The sequence below is a fragment of the Budorcas taxicolor genome, chromosome 5 (genome assembly GCF_023091745.1).
Source record: "Budorcas taxicolor isolate Tak-1 chromosome 5, Takin1.1, whole genome shotgun sequence".
NCBI lineage: Eukaryota > Metazoa > Chordata > Mammalia > Artiodactyla > Bovidae > Budorcas > Budorcas taxicolor.
In genome coordinates this window covers 51,247,949-51,272,065 of record NC_068914.1, presented here as the reverse complement: position 1 = coordinate 51,272,065, position 24,117 = coordinate 51,247,949, and the positions used below count along the sequence as shown (strand labels likewise).

Here is a 24,117-nt window from a genome sequence, read left to right as displayed (position 1 = left end):
GTGCTAAGATGAAACTATGGCAAAAGTGTCTTCAGAAAAAGTGTGAATTTTATATCACTGTATGATACCAGTAGGGTTTCCCGGGGAGCTCAGTGGTAAAGAGTCCATCTGCCAACGCAGGAGATGTAAGAGTCACAGGTACAGTCAGGGAGATCCGCTGGAGGAGGGAATGGCAACCCACTTCAGTATTCTTGCCTGGGAAATCCCACAGTCAAAGGAGCCAGGTGGGCTACAGTCCACGGGATTGCAGAGTTGGACTTTGCAACTAAGCAATAACATTCAGTTATCCTCAGGAAAAAGGAGACAAGTAAGAAAATAACAAGTATTACATCAAGTGTTAAATCGAAAGCAAAACTTCCTTAGAAAATAATGTCTACATTTTATTCATGATTATAAAAATTACAGAATTATGAATGAAGACTAATGCATATTTTTAATTAGAGTGAAGGGAGATAAAATCTCCAAGGCAGAAACAGATTCAACAACACTGAGCAATTCTCTCTCTCATAATCTTGAACAGCAGAAAGAAAGGGAAGACTGTAAAACAAGTAACAGCTAACTCCGTGCCAAGTGCTACTCTAAACTTTACTTAGAGGTAGGATTCCTCAGAATCAAAGACGCTGTTGACTGTAAGATGTACATTGTTGTCCACTGTTCAGTCATTAAAGCATGTCTGACTCTGCCACCCAGTGGACTACAACATACCAAGCTGCCCTGTCCATCACCATCTCCCAGACTTTCCTCAAACTCATGTCCATTGAGTTGATGATGCCATCCAACCATCTCAATTCTGTTACCCCTTCTCCTGCCCTCCATCTTTCCTAGCATCAGGGTCTTTTCCAATGGTTGGCTATTCGATCAGAGGGCCCAAGTATTGGAGCTTCAGCTTCAGCACCAGTCCTTCCAGTTAATATTCAGGATTGATTTCCTTTAGGATTGACTGGTTTGATCTCCTTGCTGTCCAAGGGACTCTCCAAGAGTCTTCTCCAGCACCACAGTTCAAAAGCATCAATTCTTCGGTGCTCAACCTTTATGGCCCAACTCTCACATCCGTACATGACTACTGGAAAAACCACAGACAGACTAGACAGACCTTTGTCAACAAAGTAACGTCTCCACTTTATAATACACTGTCTAGTTTTGTCAGTTTTTCTTCTAAGGAGCAAGCGTCTTTTAACATCACAGATGCGGTCACCATCTGCAGTGATTTTGGAGACCAGGAAAATAATATCTACCACTGTTTCCACTGTTTCCCCATGCATTTTGCCATGAAGTGAAGGCACTGGATGCCATGACCTTAAGTCTCTGAATGTTGAGTTTTAAGCCAGCTTTTTCGCTCTCCTCTTTCACCTTCATCAAGAAGTTTTTTAATCCCTCTTTGCTTTTTGCCATTAGGGTAGCATTATCTGCATATCTGAGGTTGATATTTCTCCCAGAAATCTTGATTCCAGCTTGTGATGCACACACAAGATGCACATGGTACTGTAGTATTTAATACTGAAAAAAAATCCATGCGTAAGTAGATTTACACAGTTCAAGCCCATGTGTTCAAGGATCAACTGTACATGACATTATGATAAAGGGATAACTATGGAAACAGCAAAAAGATCAGAGGTTGCCAGAGTTAGCAGAAAGAGAGAGGGATGAGTAGACAGAACACAGAGCATTTTTAGGGTAATGGAACTATTCTGTAATAGTAGATACATGTCATTATTCATTTGTCAAAACCCATATGAAAACCTAGAAGAGAACCGGAAGTAAAGTACAGATTTTGGATAATGATGGGTCAATGCAGGTTCAATGACTGTAACAAACATGCCACCTCCAGTGCAAGTTGTTGACCCCTGGTATATGGGAATTCTCTGTACTTTCTGCTCAATGTTGCTGCGAACCGGAAACTATTCTAAAAATTAATCTGTTAAAAATATTTTTTATAATATCAAGGACATTTGCTATCACAGCCAGCTATTCAATTAACTCTGTATCATCACTATCACAAGCTGCTGCACAATACTAAAGGGGCAACTGGATTTAAGCAGCTTAAAAGTGAAAGTGAAAGTGAAGTCGCTCAGTCGTGTCCAACTCTTCGCGACCCGTGGACTCTAGTCCACCAGGGTCCTCCGTCCATGGGATTCTCCATGCAAGAATACTGGAGTGGGTTGCCATTTCCTTCTCTAGGGGATCTTTCCGACCCAGGGATGGAACCCAGGTCTCCCACATTGCAGGCAGACACTTTAACCTCTGAGCCACCAGGGAAGCCCTGAATTCAAATTCAGTTCTGCTACTTACCACCAAGTTACCCTCTCTATGCCTCAATCCTCTCCTTTGTAAAAGATGTATTTAAAAAGGTGTGGGAATTAAATGAATGAACATATATGCAAAACTGCTTAGGACAGTGACCAGCTCATAGTTATAATTTGATAACTTAGCAATTACACTTGTGATTATCAGAAGACTGAGGAAATAACAAGAAAAGCACACAATACAACACCTTATACTTTAAATCTCAAATTAGCATCCTGCTTCCTTCTTGTGCAAAAAAGAAAAACAAATAATAAAACTTTTCCCACATATCAGGTGTGTATCAGAGAGGGCAGGATAAAGTATGGAATTGTTTACAGTATCACCTCTGAAAGTTTTTCAAAACATACATACCACAAACCCAAATACTAAATTAGAAACTTTGAAATGTGTATATGGAAGCATAAGTCCTCCATAAGGTTCTAATAACACACACACACAGACACACACATTCTTATTTTACCCAACCCATCTCCCAGGCTGATGGGAGATGAAATTATTGCATACCAGCAGTGAATGGGGTTTAATGCACTGAACTATATATTTTAACATAAATTTCTTGGAGTTCTTACATATTATCTAGATCGGGGCTGGCAAATAGAGCCTATAATTCAAATCTGGCCCAGCACTTAAGTTTACATATAAAGTTTTATTGAAACACAGCACACTCATTCAATCCCATATTGCCTACAACTGCTTCCATACAATCACCACTGAGCTGAGTCGCTGCTCCAGAGACTACACGGTCCACAAACTTGAAAATACTTTCTATCTGGCCTTTACAGAGAATGTTTCCCAGTCGTGGTCTGGATTATTCATGCAGAATGCTATTCAGTAGCTCAACTAGAACATTTACTGTTAACAATGAGTGCAGTGTAATTAGAGTCCCGAAGTACGCAGAAAATAAGAAGACTGGAAAGAAGCAAAGAAACAGTTCTTCACATTAAGTGTACAGAGCACAGAAACAGTTTCCCTGCAGCATTCCTTCTTTAAGGAAACTCTTCCTCCTCCGATTCCAAGCAAGAAATCTTGGCCAAGTTTACGCCCTCTCCCATGGTCACAGGAGTGGGCACACAAACTAAATCACGAGGACCTGCTTCCACTTTCCAGTGTGGAATGAGGAAAGACATGCAGTCCCTCTCTGATGGTTAGCTGAGGTTTTAGACATGATGCTGGCATCCATGTCCCCACTGCAGAGAACACAGAACCTACTCTGCATAAGGAGAAAATGAAGCTGAAAGGCAGAGATGAGACGAGAGAGAAGACCGTCTTGGTGACATCCTCAGCTCAGGTTCCAGCTACCCTTGAGCCCAGCTGCACTGCTGGCATCCCAAGTGTGGGCTATGTGAATGAGGAAACTCCCTTTCTTGCCCAAGGAGATTTTTAAAAGGCTGGTGACATTTGCAGTCCAAGGATTCTAACTAACACGACAAGCAACTTCTTCAGGCACGGAACAGTTTGTTCCTTTAATCACTCATTCATCCATTCATTTATTTTCACGAGAATGAGAATAGTTCTGGTCACCAATTTGGTTCATCCTTCATTAAATCTTTCATAAATTAATAGATGTTCATAATTAGAAAGCTATTCTAAAAAACTGAACGAGGGTACAGTAACTTCTCAACCATTAGTTATTATTTCTCAGTTGATTGTTCCTAGTATAAAACAACTGAGAAAAAAACATAAGTTATCTGATATATATACAAAAAAACCCTTCAGGTATACTCATCCCTACTGTTTCCATCTCAACAATAATTGTTGATAATCAGAAAAATGAGCCTAAGACACTATAATATTCTGATTTATCAAAGAAAGATTCTATCATATTTAATATGTATTAACCCTAAAAAGTCAAAGTAACTCACTTGGCAAATCTTCAACAACTGAGACAAAAACAAAAAATATTTTGTTAACCCTCTATAATTCAGGAAATTAAGTTTTTCATAATATCTCACAGAAAGCTCAAGTTTCACTCTACTTTCAAATTAGCTTCTTGTAGCTAAGGAGAATTTAACAGAAGATATCATCCTACAAATGTACAGTTATTGCACTGGGTGAGAATTTTACCTGCATATTTTGTAAATACAAATACTGCCTTCAATCAATTTTTTAAATTCCACAGTTTAATCTATTTGATATTTTATTCTTAAATTACCTATCTGTAACAGAATCTAATCATAAAATAATATTAGAAATAGATGATGCTTTGAAAGAAAATTTCACATAACCTTGAAATAACATCTTTAAGGATTACATGCCTGTTGGGAGTTCTGTTAAAGGCACACTACATCAAGACACCTTAACTGACTAACCAACCCTAAGACACCCTTAAAGATACTCTCTAGAGGAAAGGAGGTCCACAATGCATTTAAAAATTTTAACAAAATACACACACACAGGTGCACCTTCATCTCTCCAGAGGGACCTGAAGGCCGCCAATTCATCTTTTGTTATTTTATAATGACTTACTCTGTGGCCTATCAAAGCATGAAGACCATACTTAGCTTTTCAATAAACACTCTTAGATCAAAGCACACATCTTTAAGAAAACTGTTGTTGTTTAGTCACTAAGTCATGTCCAGCTCTTTTGTGACCCCATGGACTATAGCCCACCAGGCTCCTCTGTCCATGGGATTTCCCAGCAAGAATACTGGAGTGGGTTGCCATTTCCTTTCACAGGGGATCTTCCCAACCCAGGGACTGAAGCCCATGTCTCCTGCTTGGCAGGCAGATTCTTTACTATTGAGCCACCTGGGAAGCCCTTGGTGTTGGTTTAGTTGCTAAGTCATGTCCAACTCCTTTAGAGCCCATGGACTGTAGCCTGCTAGGCTCCTCTGTCCATGGGATTCTCCAGGCAAGAATATTGGAATGGGTTGCCATTTCCTTCTCCAGGAGATCTTCCCAACCCAAGGATCAAACCTGGGACCCCTGTATTGCAGGTAGATTCTTTACCAACTGAGCTATGAGAGAATGGGAAGCCCTTAAGAAAATTAAATAGTGCAAGCAAACGTTTATAATAAAAAGCTGCCTGCCCATCCTCTCTTCAAACCCCAGACAACCAATTTTCTTTATCTTAGCTACTTAGTCAGTTGTCTCAATATCTAATATATGAATACTACTCTTGCCTGGGATATTACTAACTTAACACAACATTAACAGCTAACATGCATTGTGTTACCAAGTGCCAGACACAGAACTTTACATACGTTTTCTCATTTAATCTTCACAGCAACTTCATGATATAGGGGCTATTATGTCCCCATTTTAGTCTGGGAAACTGGAACACAGTACTCTGGAACTTGCCCAGAGTCACATGGGTAGCAAGTAGAAAACTAGGATTTGAACGGAACCACTTGTAACCTATACACTCCTATATGTACCTACTGAACAGTCCACTCTTAATAAAAATTTTGTGGATAAGTCTCACAAATTAAATAAAAACAGTGATCAAAACAGTAAGATGGCCCTTCTCACAATCAAATGTAATTTTTTTGTTCTACAGATCAGTAATTTTCAATTTTGGCTTTGCCACAGTTCATGAGGTCACCGATTAATTGCATTTTCATTTTATATTTATTGAATCAGTGGTTACTATGCTTGAGATATAGTATTTTTAAACCTAATTACAAGTATATGGCCTATAGCTGAATTTTTGTTGAATAAAAAAAGGGATCAGATCCTAGAAGACTGACAGAAAGACCCGTTTTGAAGGGAAAGAACGTGCCAGCAACCTATTAGAAAAAGAAAAGCAATTTTCAGTACTTCAGTTTAATACTCTAAACAAAGAAAAAATGAAACACTGCTGCTGCTAAGTCACTTCAGTCATGTCCGACTCTGTGTGACCCTATAGATGGCAGCCCACCAGGCTCCCCCGTCCCTGGGATTCTCCAGGCAAGAACACTGGAGTGGGTTGCCATTTCCTTCTCCAATGCATGAAAGTGAAAAGTAAAAGTGAAGTCGCTCAGTCGCGTCCGACTCTTTGCGATCCCATGGACTGCAGCCTACCAGGCTCCTCCATCCATGGGATTTTCCAGGCAAGAGTACTGGAGTGGGGTGCCATCGCCTTCTCCAAAAATGAGACACAAATATACACAAATGTAATGTGAGGCAATTATAAGGGCTCTCTGTTTGAGCAAGAGCTGACTTAGAGCTTTGAACTGGATTGCCTAGATGATGTAGAACTTTCATCTCTTGATTGCTTCCTTTTTTCCCCCCTCAGTTTCACAACTTCTATTACTGCCTTTTCTCTAGTGTCTCATTTTTTTTTAATGCTTTTTTTGCTTCACATTACATTTGTGTAAAATGAGACCCAAATATACACAAATGTAATGTGAAGCAAAAAAAACAGCATTAAAAAAAATGAGACACTAGAGAAAAGGCAGTAATAGAAGTTGTGAAACTGAGGGGGGAAAAAAGGAAGCAATCAAGAGATGAAAGTTCTACATCATCTAGGCATTCCAGTTCAAAGCTCTAAGTCAGCTCTTGCTCAAACGGAGAGCCCTAATAATGATACTCTGACTGAAGGGAGTATCATGGCCTCATTATATGAAAGAGCAGGGGTGGCTTACTGAGGATGTATTAGCAAGTGAGACGGAAGGCTGGTGACAGACGGCAAGTCAGCTGGATCTAGAGACCAACATATGGTATCCATCCACTTAAGTTTTACTTCTAACCAGTGTAGATAACGGGAATCCAAACTTACTGACTACACTTCTCCTTTCAGCAGTTACTTGGTTTCGCCTATCTTCCCAACTAGGTCATTAACTTCTGGACAGCAGAAGCTATTTATTACATTTTCACCCATAAAACCTAGCACAGTGCTGTGCATCTAGCAGAGAGATGACCAAGCCTATCAACCTTGAAAAATTACAACATACATCAGAACATTGAAGTCTGACGAAATCTGAAGACAGCATATAGTCTAGCCTCTTTATCTTAAAAGCAAAGAAACAAAGTATAATTCAAATGTCTACTGGCCTAAAGTAGAAAAGCTGGGATTAGCAGCCTAATCCCCTGATAATCAGTTTATCTTTTTCCAAATAGCCTCTATTTTTTTCCATTAAAATAAAAGTCTATCTCATCAGAAAACAAAAGTCAACAGCATCAGTACTCACTTTCTGTTAGGGCCCAAGGCCCTTTAGATTTGGTCGGCAGTCTATGTACCTAGATCTGCGATGACTGCTTTATAAACGTTATTCTACTTAGAGGTAGGTACTATGAACCTAATTTCACAAAAGCATAAAATGTAATTTGACCATGATGATAGTAAGAGGCAGAATCTAGATTTTCCATTTGTCACTAGTCTTGGCTTTTAACCAGTATCCTATACTGTTTCACATTGACTTTATCACGAATATCCTGAAGTCTCAAGATAAACAAATAATTAAATGACTTACTAAATGAATGAATTATTTAATTAACTGAAAAGTAAGGTTCTCTCACAGCAAATACTTCTAAAAAGGAGGGTTCATTGTTCATCTAGTTACATAATCCCCTAAGAAAGGTTTTAACAGTGAGCAGTCTGCATATTAACAGATTTAAGGAACAGATAATGTCTTTACCTCACAAATGATCTATTCAACAAATAGTGAGAAACAATTTTTGTGACACAGTGCTAAATTTGAACATAAAAGTAAAATAAACTTGTTCCTGCAAGATCCTATTCCATTAAATTAAAACCCAAACAAGTTTCTGAACCATTTATCAAAATCAAAATAAATATATAACACCATTCTCCTTCTGGTTGGAGAAAGGAGAAACATTAGCTGAGCACCTACAATGTGCCAGTTCTTCAAGCTCAACAAAGCTCAACACAACCTGATCCCTTAAAGCCAAATGAACTAGGCAGCATTTCCATTTTCTGGTGAACAAACTGAGGCTTTAAGAGGCTAAGAGCCTGTCTCAGGTCACTTGGCTCATTACTACAAATCCAGAATTGGAACCCAAGTTTGTCTAGCCAAAAGTCCATGCTAAGCAAGTTAAAGCTACTATTATCCTATTTGCTCACCAAAGCAAATAAAGGTTTGTTCAGTTTCTTTCCAAGGAAGAATGAAGACACTGCTTACTTTACCAACAAAAAAGGATACATTATCTCACTTAATCCTTATTATAGCTTATATTACTTCATCCCATTATTAAAAATCATGAACCTAAAACTCAGAGAAGTAGCTTGCCCAAGAACACACACAGAATTATCCCAGGTCTATTGTTTAGTCCCTAAGTCATGTCCAACTCTTTATAACCCCATGAACTGCAGCATGCCAAGCTTCCCGGTCCTCCACTACCTTCTGGAGTTTGCTCACTCATGTCCATTGAGTGGGTGGTGCCATTCAACCACCTCATCCTCTGTCGCCCCCTTCTTCTTTTGCCTACAGTCTTTCCCAGCATCAGGGTCTTTTCCAATGTGTCGGCTCTTCGCATACCAGCTGTGAGTGCAAAACTAACCACATGAAAAATGCATAGCTCTGGTATTAACAGTTATGAGCTTAAGACTCAAAATATCTGAACTAAGCAAACCCCGTGTTTGCCAAGTAAAAAGGAATGGTAACTGTCATGTATTTCAACTTTCACTTTCACTGATGAGGAAGTTGATTTTCTAGTTAAGAGTCTATCAAATGGTAACCTGAAGCCTGGTCTCTGAATTTCAAGCCTACAGGCCATTCCATCACACCAAGCAATCTCTGGATTTGTCGCCTGTTGAAATTATTCCTAAAGTACCAAACAATGAACTACTTCACAAAGCAAAAGTTTATGAAGAAAGAAAAGTTATGTTAAAATACACAGAATCAGTATTTATGTATTTAAAAATACTTTCACAGGAATAGGTGATTAGAAATATTCCTTAGCAACATTTTCAGCGCGTCTTCTGAAAACTTTGTCTATTTCTTGATACAGTTTTAGGGCCTGAAGCGTGAACTAAAAGAGAGATATCTCCAATGCCAATTCTGAGAATTTTTTTACCATTTGGTCAAAAAAGAACGTTTAGTTTTATTGTACAGCTCTGTTTGTTAGAAATCCAGGGTAGCCTTTTCACTTAGAGTGGCCCAGGTATGCGCCTAAGGAACTGTCCCACTGTTTTTGATAAGTCAAAGTGACAAATGAGAAGGTGGCGAGTATTAGTATATAACATGGGTAAGTGCTTGTATTTATATTTTACTAAGTAATATAAGCATGCTATGGGCTTCCCTCCTGGCTCAGTGGTAAAGAATCCACCTGCCAATGCAGGAGACGTGGGTCGGATCTCTAGGTGGGGGAAGATCCCCTGGAGAACGGGGATGGCAACCCACTCCAGTATTCTTGCCTGAAGAATCCCATGGCCAGAGGAGCCTGGCGGTCTACAGTACAAAGGGCTGCAAAAAAGTTTGTACCGACTTAACCACTAAACAACAAACAATACACCGGGTATAATCTCAACTGCAGAAATAAACAGAATCATTCTAATGCATGATAACCAGTTAGAGGCTTCCATGTTTGTTCACCCTACCACGACACAGAAATTGTCTTCATCCCTTAAAAGGCTCATAAAAACTATACGAGTTTTTCAGGAAGCTTTGCTGCTGCCCTCCGCACATCACTGTGGGCCGTTCAAAACCGGGAGGCGTCGAGAATCGCTTCCAGGCCTGAATGAGCACTCCCTCAGTTATGAACTAAGAAGTAAACACGTCCAGAATGCTACTGATCCTGGAGCGGAGCGCTGTTTACTTCCAGGGAAGATACTCATGTGATGGGAAAACGTGTTGCACTATCCTCTTCTGGCTCCTGCCCCCCTTAAAAACAAGACACTTTGACAAGCTACTGTGAGCGTGGGTCTATTCCCAAAAGTTTCGACCTCTCTTTTTAATCGTTTAAGGATAAACGCTAAAATACGGACATCCGACACAAGGTGCCCCGAGGTGCTGCCTATGGCACAACAGGAAGGACATCACTTTGGCCAAGAAACTGTGTCCGTACCCTACACATCTCCAGAGAGCCAAATGGGAAGAACAGACACGGTCGTTCACTCTGGTGAAGGGAAACTGAAGAAATCAAAACCAAACGCGCTTCCTTCTCCCCCCACCCCCGCGGGGAGGCTTGAGCAGAACTAGGCGCTCAAGCTGCGGTTCCAAACCAGCACCAGGCCCCCGTCTCCAGCGGACCGGCGAGCAGCGCAGCGACAGCGGAGACCCGTCAACACCTCCACCCCTGCCCTCCAGGCACAGCCGGGGACGGCGTCCCGGAGCACGCCCCGGCCGGGCCCGCCCCGCTATCTCCTCCCCCGTTATCCGCTCACAGCCCGCTCGGGCCTGGATCTGCCTGCCCGCCCTCCCCAACTCCGGCACGCTCCACTACCCCACACGCGCAGGCCGCCGCCCAGCCGCGCGTCCGGGGGCGAAGGGCCGGGGGGACCGTGGGGCGAGGACTGCGCTCGGAGCCGCTCCTCACCTCTGGATGGAGAAGGGGCACGCAGCCCGCTTCGCTCTCGTACTCATCCGGGCCGTCCGCCATCTTGGTGTTAAATCCCTCCTCCCGCTGCATGCCGGGAGAAAGCGTTTCACCCTCGCGGGGCTCGGGCGAGGCGGAGGGCGAGCGCGAGGGCGAGCGCGAGCCCCGCCGGAGGCGACGCGGTCGCCGCCTCCTCCTCCCCTTCCCCCCGTGCCGCCCCCTCTGCCCCCTCCCCCTCGGAGCGCGCGGGTCCCTGCGCGCGTGCGCGCGTGTGGGGCCGGCCCGCGCGGGAGCGCGCTCTGCTGCACTGCGCCGGGGCCGGCGGGCCTGAGGCTCTGGGCGTGGGCGCCGCCGCGCGGGGGCGGGCCCCGGCCTCCCGCAGCTGTGCGCCTCTGGCTGCCGGGGGGATTCGGCCGCCCAGCAAGGGGGTAACCGGGTCCTTCACGTGGGAAACCTTGCGGCGGCGCAGCCACGAGGGCAGGGCTCGGAGCCGTGCAGCCGGGACTCGGGGGCCCGGGCAGTCGGGACAGCCCACGCCAGCAAATCCCGCTGTCCCGATCCGAGACCCCCGGGACCCGTCCTCAGCGACCTGGGGTGCAGCCATCACCCCGCTCCAGGTACTAGCTTTGGGACGCTCAGGCTTGAATCCAGATGTGCATCGCTCCTGGAAAAAGAAAGACGCACCTCTTCTTTCGCCCTCAGAAAGATCGTCCCGCAGTTTATGCCTCCGGGGGGACCCCGGAAAACACGGATAAAGCTTGGGATTTCTTCCTGAAGAAGCCTTTTTAAAATGATCCCAAACTGCCCTGTCTTGAATGACGAATAACCACATTTAAAATGAACGCCCTCAAAACCCGCACGCCCCCTTCTGCTACATTTTAATGTAATCCAGGAATTCAGAACTGAAGTTATTTAAACCGAATTCGCTGAAATGCGAACCAGAGAAAAAGACGTTTTTTAAACGGATATTACAGCTCCATGGTGGGTAGCGGGGATTGGGTTTTAGAAATGTGCTGATGGCACTGTTAGAGAAAGTAGTTATTTATTAGCTATTAAAAATCGAAAATCTAAACTGCTCAGAGAACGATTTAGCAACAAGCATTATTTCACAGGGATCCTGATACTAACCTGTTTTGTGTTAAAGCCAAATCAGGAAGAAGCCTGCAATCCGACAGTATCAGATTTATTTGTAATCAGGAGGGAGGGCCCTCCGAGGAAGCTTGGATACCGCTCAGAAAGGTAGGAGAAAGCATCTTCTGTGAGGTTTAGGTTCCCGCCAGAGGAGGTCTGTAGGGTCTGGGTGAGCGGGGATCGGTTCTGGATTGGACGCTGTTTCTGAGGCGGGATTTGGAAAAGAGGGGTAACCGGGGATTGGATGCTGTCAGTGGGAGAGGGCGGCTTAGTAATTGGGTAGTGTAGTAATAAAAGAAAAAAGCAAAGTGTCTGGGCATCATTGGCAAGAGAAAAGTATCGCTCAGAGCGGGGTGAAAATGGCATTTTACAGACGCTGCATGGCTGGGGGGAAAAAATAGCATCTCTGTTAACTTTGTGGCTGGTTTTATCAGTGTCTGTTCTCCCAGCACAGTTGCTTTTTCTCATTTTGGTCTGAGCTGATTTTCATTCATTTGATCCTGGCCCAAACCAAAAATTTTGATTCTGACTCCTCCACCCATTATGCAGAGTTAAACAGAATTAGGGTCCTGCTTTCGGTGCTCCAAACTGCTTTCAGACACATTTTCACATGGACAGAAATAATTTTCGCTACAACAATTCAGTTTTCATCTTGTCCCATTGGTGTAGATAAGATCGAATTAGAGAACTAAAGGAGTATGTGAAATTTGACATGTGTTTAACTTGGGGATGAGGTGCGGTTACTGACTAGAGTTCTTGGACCCTTTAATAAATGGAAATTGATAAGAGGCCAGGCTTCAGGCAAAGCTTTATTGGGACTCACAGCAGGAGGAAGTGAATTCAAGTAACAGGTGCCCTTGCTCTCCTAGGAGGTCAGGCTGGTTCCTTAAATGCAGTAAGTGTTGGGCTGATTGGTGGGATGGCTGGGGGATGGGGTGTTTAGGTGGTCTGCTCACCCCCTTGGTGGTACTGTGTGTAGGGATGATACAAAATACTCTGCTCCCCACACCACCAAAATGGCAGTTGGTTTATGCCCTGTTTGTGTCTTATTTTTGACAGTTGCCCTAGCTGCACGTGTAGTTAATTTTAGCCCCTTATGTTTTCTCTATATCCTGCTGCTCGAGGAGACTTTTGTCCAGGTATAAATGCAAGCAATCTGGTAGAGAGTCCCAGGTCCCAGTTACCTCAGTGCTAATGGTGCTCTGATTCACTATGCTGGACCCCTGCCAGGTTTCCTGTTCAGAAGGATATTAAAAGAGCAAACTTACATGAGGGCTTCCCTGGTGGCTCAGACAGTAAAGACTCTGCCTGCAACACAGGAGATGTGAGTTTGATTCCTGGATCTGGGAGATCCCCTGGAGAAGGAAATGACAACCTGCTCCAGTATTCCTGCCTGGGGAATTCCAAGGACAGAGGAGCCTGGTGGGCTACAGTCTATGGGATCCCAGAGCATCGGATGCAACTGAATAACTTAACACACACACACACATGAGGATTTTCATTAGGACAGTTTGGATGTGTGGTAACTTACAGGCCCAGACTGTGACCGGGCTGCTTTCACAATGCTCCCTGGCAGTGCTGCCGCTGACCTCTTCCCCAAGCTCCTGGCCCATCACTGCATGGATGTATCCTGATTAGTTTATGTCCCCTAAGGTATCAGATCAGGCTTCCAGGGTGGCTCAGCGGTAAAGAACCTGCCTGTAACGCAGGAGCTGCAGGAGCTGCAGGTTCGATCCCTGGGTAGCAAAGATCGCCTGGAGGAGGGCATGGCAACCCACTCCAGTATTCTTGCCTGGAGAATTCCATGGACAGAGGAGCCTGGCAGGCTTCAGTCCATGGGGTCACCAAAGAGTCAGACACAAGAAACTTGGCACACACGCAAACACGCTTGCAAGGTATTAGATCAGCAACTCGGGGCTCCTCTCTCATTGACTTATTTATACCTAAGAATCAGACTGAGAGTTGGAAATTGAACTAAAGTTGGTTCAGCTGATTTATATTATTTAGGAAACATTCTTCTATCCAGATTTCCCAGGCTAGTCAGACCACCTGGGTTTGAATCCTGTTTCTGTCATCTTTACTTTCTTCCTTACATATCTGAGTCCAGTTTCGTTTCTACTCTTAGTTCCTATTTGAGGACAGAGTATTTCTTCTTCTGTTTACTTTTTCCTTTCCTTGAGGAAATGGTGGTGGAGACAAAAGCCCTGTTGAGGCAAGATACAGCCTGCGTGAGAAAACCAGGGTTATTTTATCTTTGCTGAAAGTTTATTCTAGCTCATATCTCTTATCTCTTTCCCATAAGGAAATGCCCTGAGACTTCAGATTGTCTCCCCATCTTAAAGTCCTGGAACTTTCATTTCATTGTAAACCTCAGCTCCGTGGTTCACTTTCTCTACCTCACCAGACTTTCTTGCAGCTATTTCTAGTAATGTACAGTCACAAAATGAAACACAAAACCAAACTAGGTTGGTTTCTCTGCCAATTAGTGTGAATCTCAGATATTTGCTATCTTTATCAGTGTAGCTTGAGTTAGGTAGGTGGATGAAAGGGCACAGTTAAGAAGTAAGCTCATTCATTCTTCTCTGCTTTGTTTCAGAATATTATGCTCCTTTGTGTCCCTGTCTATTTTTTTATTTCTCTCTCTCTCTCTCTTTTTAACTTTAGGATATGCCACTTTCATTTTTTGATTGCTAAATTGGTGAATTTTCTAGACATTTTTTTTTTTTAACAGGTACTAAGGGAGAAAATCTGTAGTGCAGTTTTAACTGACCATCTGGACATTTCAGAAATCCCCCACAGCTGAAAGTTTTCCTCCATCCTCACTCAGCTTTAAATCTGCTAATATAATTAGATACTAGAGCAGGGGTCCCCAATCTCTAATCTAATGCCTGATGATCTGAGATGGAGCTGATGTAATAATAATAGAAGTAAAGGGCACAATAAATGTCATGTGCTTGAATCATCCCCCCTACCCTGGTCGGTGGAAAAATTGTCTTCCAAGAAACTGGACCCTGGTGCCAAAAAGATTGGGAACCGCTGTTCTAGAGACTGTTCTCAGATTTCTGAACCTGAGAGTTCCCTGACACCTCCACCCCTCATTGGTAAGTTTGGGTTCTTTCTACGATTGGTTACCTCATTCACTGCAAGACTTTTTTCCTAATTTCATCCCCTGAGATTCATCTCAAATTCAACTTTTGGGATACTTGCCATTAGATTAGTCAATTATGAGAAGACAGTGGGAACTACAGATTTCCAAACATACATACACACAAGTTTTCATAAATATTAGAGAGTTCAGGACTTTCTCAGCATAGTCCAGGGATCCCAGTTTGGGAAAAAAAAGAAAAATCCTGATTGTGATAAATGAAGACTCTAGTTCTTGACTAATAACTTCAACCTTTAAAGGACTTTGAGAAGTCATCTAGTTTATCCTAGGTTAAATAAAATTAAAATAATTCTCAGTAAGTATATGGGCTTCCTTGGCAGCTCAGCAGTAGAGAATCTGCCTGCCAATGCAGGAGACACAGGTTCCATTCCTGGGCTGGGAAGATCCCCGACAGCAGGAAATGTTAACCGGCTGTTGACTTTTTTTGTGATTACACATACAGATCAAGTAACGCCCTAGTGGATGCTCTTTAACTTGCTTTGAGACTCACTAGGGTCTTGATGAAAGCGAAAGAGGAGAGTGAAAAAGCCGGCTTAAAGCTCAACATTCAGAAAACAAAGATCATGGCATCTGGTCCCATCACTTCATGGCAAATAGATGGGGAAACAGTAGACTTTATTTTGGGGGGCTCCAAAATCACTGCAGATGGTGACTGTAGCCATGAAATTAAAAGACACTTACTCCTTGGAAGAAAAGTTATGACCAACCTAGATAGCATATTCAAAAGCAGAGACATTACTTTGCCAACAAAGGTCCGTCTAGTCAAGGCTATGGTTTTTCCAGTGGTCATGTATGGATGTGAGAGTTGGACTGGGAAGAAGGCTGAGTGCCGAAGAATTGATGCTTCTGAATTGTGGTGTTGGAGAAGACTCTTGAGAGTCCCTTGGACTGCAAGGAGATCCAACCAGTCCATTCTGAAGGAGATCAGCCCTGGGAGTTCTTTGGAGGGAATGATGCTAAAGCTGAAACTCCAGTACTTTGGCCACCTCATACGAAGAGTTGACTCATTGGAAAAGACTCTGATGCTGGGAGGGACTGGGGGCAGGAGAAGAAGGGGATGACAGAGGATGAGATGGCTGGATGGCATCACTGACTCAATGGACGTGAGTCTGAGTGAACTCCGGGAGATGGTGATGAACAGGGAGGCCTGGCGTGCTGCGATTCATGGGGTCGCAAAGAGTCGGACACGACTGAGCGACTGAACTGACTGACTGAGGGTCCACTAGTCATTATTACAGAGCTCTGTGGATGAAGATATTCTGTTGTCATTCTGGCCTTGCAGCCCATTATCACAATTGTGTCCACTTTCCTTCTGTAGGTTAAGTGCTACCACCAGGCCTCCGCTGTTTTGGATTCCTGTCAATCCAGATAATGTTAAGGAACCCAGTCCCGCAGCAGCATCTCTTCACTGTCACCTATAATGGATAACTGCCACTGGGCTTCTTGGAGATGTCAATGGTACCCTCACCACCGACTTTCTTACTGCCTTTGAGGTGGGTGCACCCACCGGACTCTTACAGAGAACACAGTCAGATGGTGAGTTCTCAGGGATAATATTATAAATTTTTCTTACATTCTAACCTCTCTGAGCCTTCGGACACCTTCCTCAAGGCAGTCAAGGCACTTCTAGAGTCTGTCCTTCATTTCCTATAGGTCTTCACCCTATCCAAGGTCTAAGGAGCCATCCTAGCAATATATTAGACTTAGCTCATGTGTCCTGCCACATCGTGAAACTCCAGATAGTTTTCAACCTCAGTGAGTTCTCTTCTGTCCTTCTTTGCCTTCCCTGATCTGGCAGTTTCAGGATTCACTCCTCTGTTCCTTCAGGTAAGTAAATGTTAACCAGGTCTTACAGATCTTTGTTTCTGTGTCTGTTGCTTCATACAGGTTTACTGTAGGGTCTCCAGAAAAGGGAGGCTATTCTTAAGCAAAGCAGAGGAAGCTATTTGTACCAACACAGATTTCATAAGACATTTTGACAATTTCTCAGGCTTGTTCACCGAAATGCTACTGTTCAGAGTCTCAGGATTCTACCTTTTCCCCTTATAGGGCCCTGCCTTTAGCATAGAAAACTTGTCGAGACAGTATATTCAGTCTTCTGTGTAGCTCTGTGTCCTTCCAACTCAGTCCTGGATCTGATTATCAGCACAGTTTGCTTTGTGGATACAAAAAATAAGCATCCCTTTAAGTACCGCCTTGGAGGCTTTCTGATTTTCATAGCCTGCCTGGAGTTAAGTGTTGGTAACATGAGTCTATCCTTTCTTTAAGTCTTCATGCCCTGCCATGCATGTGTGCTCACGTAGCCCACTAGGCTCCTCTGTCCATGGAATTTTCCAGGCAAGAATACTGGAGCTGGTTACCATTTCCTTCTCCAGGGGATCAAACCCATGACTCTTGAGTCTCTTGCACTGGCAGGCAGATTCTTAAACACTGTGCCACCTGGGAAGAAAGTCTTCATGAGTCCTTAACAAAAATAAGTCACTCTACAGGTCTTACAACTGCCATTGTCTTCAGGCCGTTCAAGGGCCATCCTTACTTAGTTCATAGATGAATGCTTGACTTTCTACGTGTGATTTTGCACATGGCACTGTACATATGTCGGTGCCACTCAGTGCATCCAACCCCCACCCCACCCCCCGCCCCCATGTCTTTCTGTTGTCTGCAGGCATAGGTTTTGAGCTGGTTGTCACTCTGGGTGCCTGGAGCTTTGTCCAGATGAGAGCCTTTGGAGAGCTGTGTACATTGTCCCTCGGAATTGTCAGGAGTGCCTGACGTGGAGGAGCTGATGATGTATTCTCTGGCTCTACCCTTCAGTGTCAGCTCCTTCCACCTCCCCGTCTGTGCCTGTGCTAAAATAGCTGGCTGGGCTTCTGTAGGCATCCCAGGTGGTGGCAGCAGAGAGTTCCTACTGCAGTAGCAAGAGATGTCCCAAGCAGTTGACACAGACCGTGGCAGAGCAGAGTTGGCTCCAGCAGAAATGGCTGGAGCAAAGTGGTAAGCCAAGAAAGTATGAAGAATGAATGAATGTGTCTACATTCATGTACATCTGACTTATTGTGATGATCAGACTATACCAGGATTATTTCTCTGTGTCCTGTCACAAATGCTAGATGCTAAGTACTTTAAAAATAGGAACATGGAATAAATTCGTATTGTGTGTCTCCTGAAATGATGCCCTGAGAAGCCAAGGTCACTCCTGTGATATTCCTACCAAAAGTCATATCCTGAATCTAATCATGAAGCAGAAACATCTGACAAACCCAAAGTGAGGGACATTCTACAAAATATACAGCCTGTACTCCTTAAAAATGTCACTGTCATAAAGGACAAAGGAAGAGTGAGGAATTGTTCTGAGTTAAATAGAAATTGAATGCAATATGTGACCCAGAATCTTATGTTGCATTAGCAGACAACATATGTTGCTACTGGAACAACTGGCAAAATTTGAATACGATCTGTATAGTAGACAGTACTTTTGTGTCAATGCTACCTTCCTGATTTTAATCATTGCCTTATGACTATATAAAAGAATGTTCTTGTTTTTAGGAAATTTATGCTGAAATATTTAAGTATAATGGAATGTTATGACAAAGTCTCAAGGAGAAAATAATAAAATGTTAATGTTTGAGGAATCTGGGTAAAGGATATGTAGCAATTTTGTATTCAGTTACCACAGCAAAGATCTGAAATTAAAATTATGAATTTTAATTTTAAACAAATGGTAGATACTTATTTATTCACATATATGTATGCTGCTGCTGCTGCTGCTGCTAAGTTGCTTCAGTCGTGTCCGACTCTGTGTGACCCCAGAGATGGCAGCCCACCAGGCTCCCCCGTCCCTGGGATTCTCCAGGCGAGAACACTGGAGTGGGTTGCCATTTCCTCCTCCAATGCATGAAAGTGAAGTCAATCAGTCGTTCTGACTCTTCACGACCCCATGGACTGCAGCCCACCAGGCTCCTCCATCCATGGGATTTTCCAGGCAAGAGTACTGGAGTGGGGTGCCATTGCCTTCTCTGACGTATATGTATATATGTGTATAAATGTGCATGTGTAATTAACTAATTAATTATCAAGCACCCAGAGCAATGCTTGCTGTCATGTACTAGATTTTCAGTAAATATTGTATCAATAGAAATCAGCAAAGGAGTGCTCTGAAACAAAGCAAGGGTGGGTTTCTATGTGATCCAGTATTTCCTTTCCCCATCGTGATAATTCCAGACACCATGCTTAGGATTCAAGCTGCTTTACCATAAGCTACCACATAATTTCCAAATGCAAACTGTACTTTATTTTAATTAATTAATTAATTAATTATTTTACTTTACAATATTGTATTGGTTTTGCCATACATTGACATGAATCCGCCATGGGTGTACATGTGTTCCCCATCCTGAACCCCCCTCCCCATCCCATCCCTCTGGGTCATCCCACTGCACCAGCCCCAAGCATCCTGCATCGAACTTGGACTGGCGATTAGTTTCACATGTGATAACTTACATGTTTCAATGCCATTCTCCCACATCATCCCACCCTCCACCTCTCCCACAGAGTCCAAAAGACTGCTCTATACATCTGTGTCTCTTTTGCTGTCTCACATACAGGGTTATCGTTACCATCTATCTAAATTCCATATATATGAGTTAGTATACTGTATTAGTATTTTTCTTTCTGGCTTACTTCACTCTGTATAATTGGCTCCAGTTTCATCCACCTCATTAGAACTGATTCAAATGTATTCTTTTTAATGGCTGAGTAATACTCCATTGTGTATATGTACCACAGCTTTCTTATCCATTCCTCTGCTGATGGACATCTAGGTTGCTTCCAACTCCTGACTATTATATAAACAGTGCTGTGATGAACATTGGGGTACACATGTCTCTTTCAATTCTGGTTTCCTCGGTGTGTATGCCCAGCAGTGGGATTGCTGGGTCTTATGGCAGTTCTATTTCCAATTTTTAAAGGAATCTCCACACTGTTCTCCATAGTGGCTGTACTAGTTTGCATTCCCACCAACAGTGTAAGAGGGTTCCCTTTTCTCCACACCCTCTCCAGCATTTATTGCTTGCTGACTTTTGGATAGCAGCCATTCTGACTGGCATGAAATGGTACCTCATTGTGGTTTTGATTTGCATTTTTCTGATAATGAGTGATGTTGAGCATCTTTTCATATGTTTGTTAGCCATCTGTATGTCTTCTTTGGAGAACTGTCTGTTTAGTTCTTTGGCCCACTTTTTGATTGGGTCGTTTATTTTTCTTGAATTGAGCTGCATAAGTTGCTTGTATATTTTTGAGATTAATTCTTTGTCCGTTGCTTCGTTTGCTATTATTTTATCCCATTCTGAAGGCTGTCTTTTCACCTTGCTTATAGTTTCCTTTGTTTTGCAGAAGCTTTTAATTTTAATTAAGTCCCATTTATTTTCACTTTTATTTCCAGTATTCTGGGAGGTGGGTCATAGAGGATTCTGCTGTGCTTTATGTCGGAGAGTGTTTTACCTATGTTTTCCTCTAGGAGTTTTATAGTTTCTAGTCTTATGTTTAGATCTTTAATCCATTTTGAGTTTATTTTTGTGTGCGGTGTTAGAAAGTGATCTAGTTTCATTCTTTTACAAGTGGTTGACCAGTTTTCCCAGCACCACTTGTTAAAGAGATTGTCTTTTCTCCGTTGTATATTCTTGCCTCCTTTGTCAAAGATAAGGTGTTGATAGATGTGTGGATTCATCTCTGGGCTTTCTGTTTTGTTCCATTGATCTATATTTCTATCTTTGTGCCAGTACCATACTGTCTTGATGACTGTGGCTTTGTAGTAGAGCCTGAAGTCAGGCAGGTTGATTCCTCCAGTTCCATTCTTCTTTCTCAAGACTGCTTTGGCTATTCGAGGTTTTTTTTGTATTTCCATACAAATTGTGAAATTATTTGTTCTAGTTCTCTGAAAAATACCGTTGGTAGCTTGATAGGGATTGCATTGAATCTGTAGATTGCTTTGGGTAGTATACTCATTTTCACTATATTGATTCTTCTGATCCATGAACATGGTATATTTCTCCATGTATTTGTGTCCTCTTTGATTTTTTTCACCAGTGTTTTATAGTTTTCTATATATAGGTCTTTTGTTTCTTTAGGTAGATACATTTTTAGGTAGAATAGTATGTTATTCTTTCATTGCAATGGTGAATGGAATTGTTTCCTTAATTTCTCTTTCTGTTTTCTCATTGTTAGTGTATAGGAATGCAAAGGATTTCTGTGTGTTGATTTTATATCCTGCAACTTTACTATATTCATTGATTAGCTCTAGTAATTTTCTGGTAGAGTCTTTAGGGTTTCAAACTGTACTTTAAAAGTGTACCTTGACCTAACATTTAAGGAGAAAGTTGCACTGATTCTCTACAATCTTTTTTAGAGGACAGAAGCAGAAAGAATACTTCCTAACTCATTCTAGTTCTAATTCACTAGCATTACTCTAATATCAGGATAAGACAAAGATGTTATTAACACCAGAATGGAAGGATTCAGAGCAATTTCTCTCATGAATGCCAGTGCCAAAATTCTCAACAAAATACTAGCAAATTGAATCCAACAATGTATAAAAAGAAGTATGCCCTACAACCAAATGGGAATTATCCCTACCACTCTGGTGATTCAATGGAAATCAATTAACATAATCCATCACATCAAAAGGCTAAAAAAGAGAAATAAGATCATATCAATAAATGAGGAAGAGGCACTTGACAAAATCCAATACCCATTCATCATAAAAACTCTCAGCAAATTAGCAATAAAGGGAGAACTTCCTCAATTTGATTTTAAAAACTAAAAAAAAAGTATGATATAGATAATATCATACTTAGTGGTGAGAAACTAGAAGCTTTCACACTAAAATCAGAAATAAGAAAAAGATATTCCCTCTTATTGCTCCTTTGCCACACTATATTGGAGATACTGGCTAATTCCATAAAACAAGAAAATGAACTAAAATGTGTACATCTTGGGAAGGAAGAAATTAAACTGTCTTTGTTTGCAGATGGCATGATTGTCAGAGATTTTACAAAAAGAAACCTCCTGGAGGTAATAACTGATTATAACAAGGTTGCAGGACACAAGATTAATACACATGAATCAGTTGCCTTCCTATATACCTGCAGTGAAACAAGTAGAATTTGAAATTCAAAACACAATGCAGTTTGCAAACATGAAATAACTAGGCATAAGCATAACAAATAACTAGGCATAAACATAACAAATATGTGCAAGTCCTATATTAGGAAAATGGCAACCCTCTGATGAACAAAATTAAAGAACTAAATAAATGGGAAAAGATTTCATGCTCATAGGTAGGAAGAGTCAATATTGTTTTTCCTAAATTGATATATAAATCCAATGCAATCCCAATCAAAATCCCAGAAAGTCATTTGTGTTGATGTTCAATTGCTAAGTTGCATCCGACTCTTTGTCACCCCATGGACTGCAGCACTCCAGGCTTCCTTGCGCTTCACTATCTCCCAGAGTTTGCTCAAACTCATGTCCATTGAGTCAATGATGCCATCCAACCATCTTATCCTCTGTCACCGCCCCCCACCCCTTCCTCCTGCTTTCAATCTTTCCCAGCATCAGGGTCTTTTCCAATGGGTCGACTCATTGCATCAGGTAACAAAAGTATTGGAGCTTCAGCTTCAGCATCAGTTATTTTCTGGATGTTGACAAAATGATTCTGAAGTATATATGGAGAGACAAAAGGTAAAATAGTCAATACAATATTGAAAGAAAAGTACAAAGGTCAAGAATGACACTACCCAATTTAAGACTAACTATAAAGCTATAGTAATCAAGACAATGTTACTGGTGAAAGGCTAGACAAGTAGGTCAATGGAACAAAATAGAAAGCCCAGAAACAGAGCCAGAAGTATATAGTCGATTTATCTGACAAATGAGCAAAGGCATTACAACAGAGCAAAAAAAGGGTTTTCAACAAATGGTACTGGAACAACTGGATATCCACATGCACAAAAATAATAGTGAATCTAGACATAGACCTTATACTCTTCACAAAATTTAACTGAAAATGGATGACAGATCTGAATGGAAACTATAAAAACTTCTAGAAGATAGCACAGAGAAAACTTAGATGACCTTTCTTATGCTGATGACTTTTTAAATACACCACCAAAGGATGCTACATTAAAGAAATAATGGATAAGCCAAAATTATTAAAATTAAAAAACTTCTGCTCTGTGAAAAGTAATGTCATAAATATGAGAATACCAGCATCAGACTAGAAAAAAATATTTGCAAAAGACACATCTGTTAAAAGACTATTACCCAAATTAAACAAAGAACTCTTAAAATTCAACAAGAAAACAAATAACATGATTTAAAAATAGGCCACAGATCTGAATAGACACATTACCCAAGAAGATATACCAATGACAAATATACTTATGAAAAGCTGCTCCACATCATATGTCATTAGGGAAGAGCAAATTACAACAACAATGTGATTTCACTATATACTTATTAGAATGGTCAAAATCGTGAACACTGACATCACCTAATGCCAGCGGTGATGTGGAGGAGTAGGCACTCTCATACCTTGCTGGTGGGAATACAAAATGGCACAGTCACTTTGGAAAATAGTTTGGCCATTTTTTCCAAAATGAATGATATCCTTACCATAACATCCAGCAATCATGCTTGCTGGTAGTTATTCAAAGGAGTTGAAAATTTATGTCTACGCATAAAACCCTTCATATGGGTGTTTACAGAATCTATTCATAATTGCCAAAACTTAGAAGCAAGCAAGATGTCCTGCGGTAGGAAATGGACAACTTGTATACATACAGACAACGGAATACTATTCAGTGCTAAAAAGAAATGAGCTAACAAGCCATTAAAAGACATTAAGGAAACTTACATGCATATTACTAAGTGAAAGAAGCTAATTTTAAAAGGCTACATATTGTAAGATTCTAACTATATGACATTCTAAAAAAGGCAAAACTATGGAGACAATAAAAAGATCAGTGGTTGCTCAGGCTTGTGGGATGGGTACAGGTGAGAAAAAAATCAGCAAAGCCCCGAGAATTTTTAAGGCATTGAAA

At 41.8% G+C, this 24,117-nt stretch overlaps 1 protein-coding gene across 1 annotated transcript in view; it reads right to left on the bottom strand.

Moving 5' to 3' along the window:
* Positions 1-10,825, bottom strand: part of ZDHHC17 (zinc finger DHHC-type palmitoyltransferase 17) — a 97,416-nt gene extending 86,591 nt beyond the window's left edge. Inside the window, exon 1 of the mRNA XM_052640132.1 lies at positions 10,723-10,825. Within this exon, the coding sequence (XP_052496092.1) occupies positions 10,723-10,815 (93 nt within the window). The 5' untranslated portion in view covers positions 10,816-10,825. The remainder of the gene's footprint in view (positions 1-10,722) is intronic.
* Positions 10,826-24,117: the final 13,292 nt, after the last annotated feature.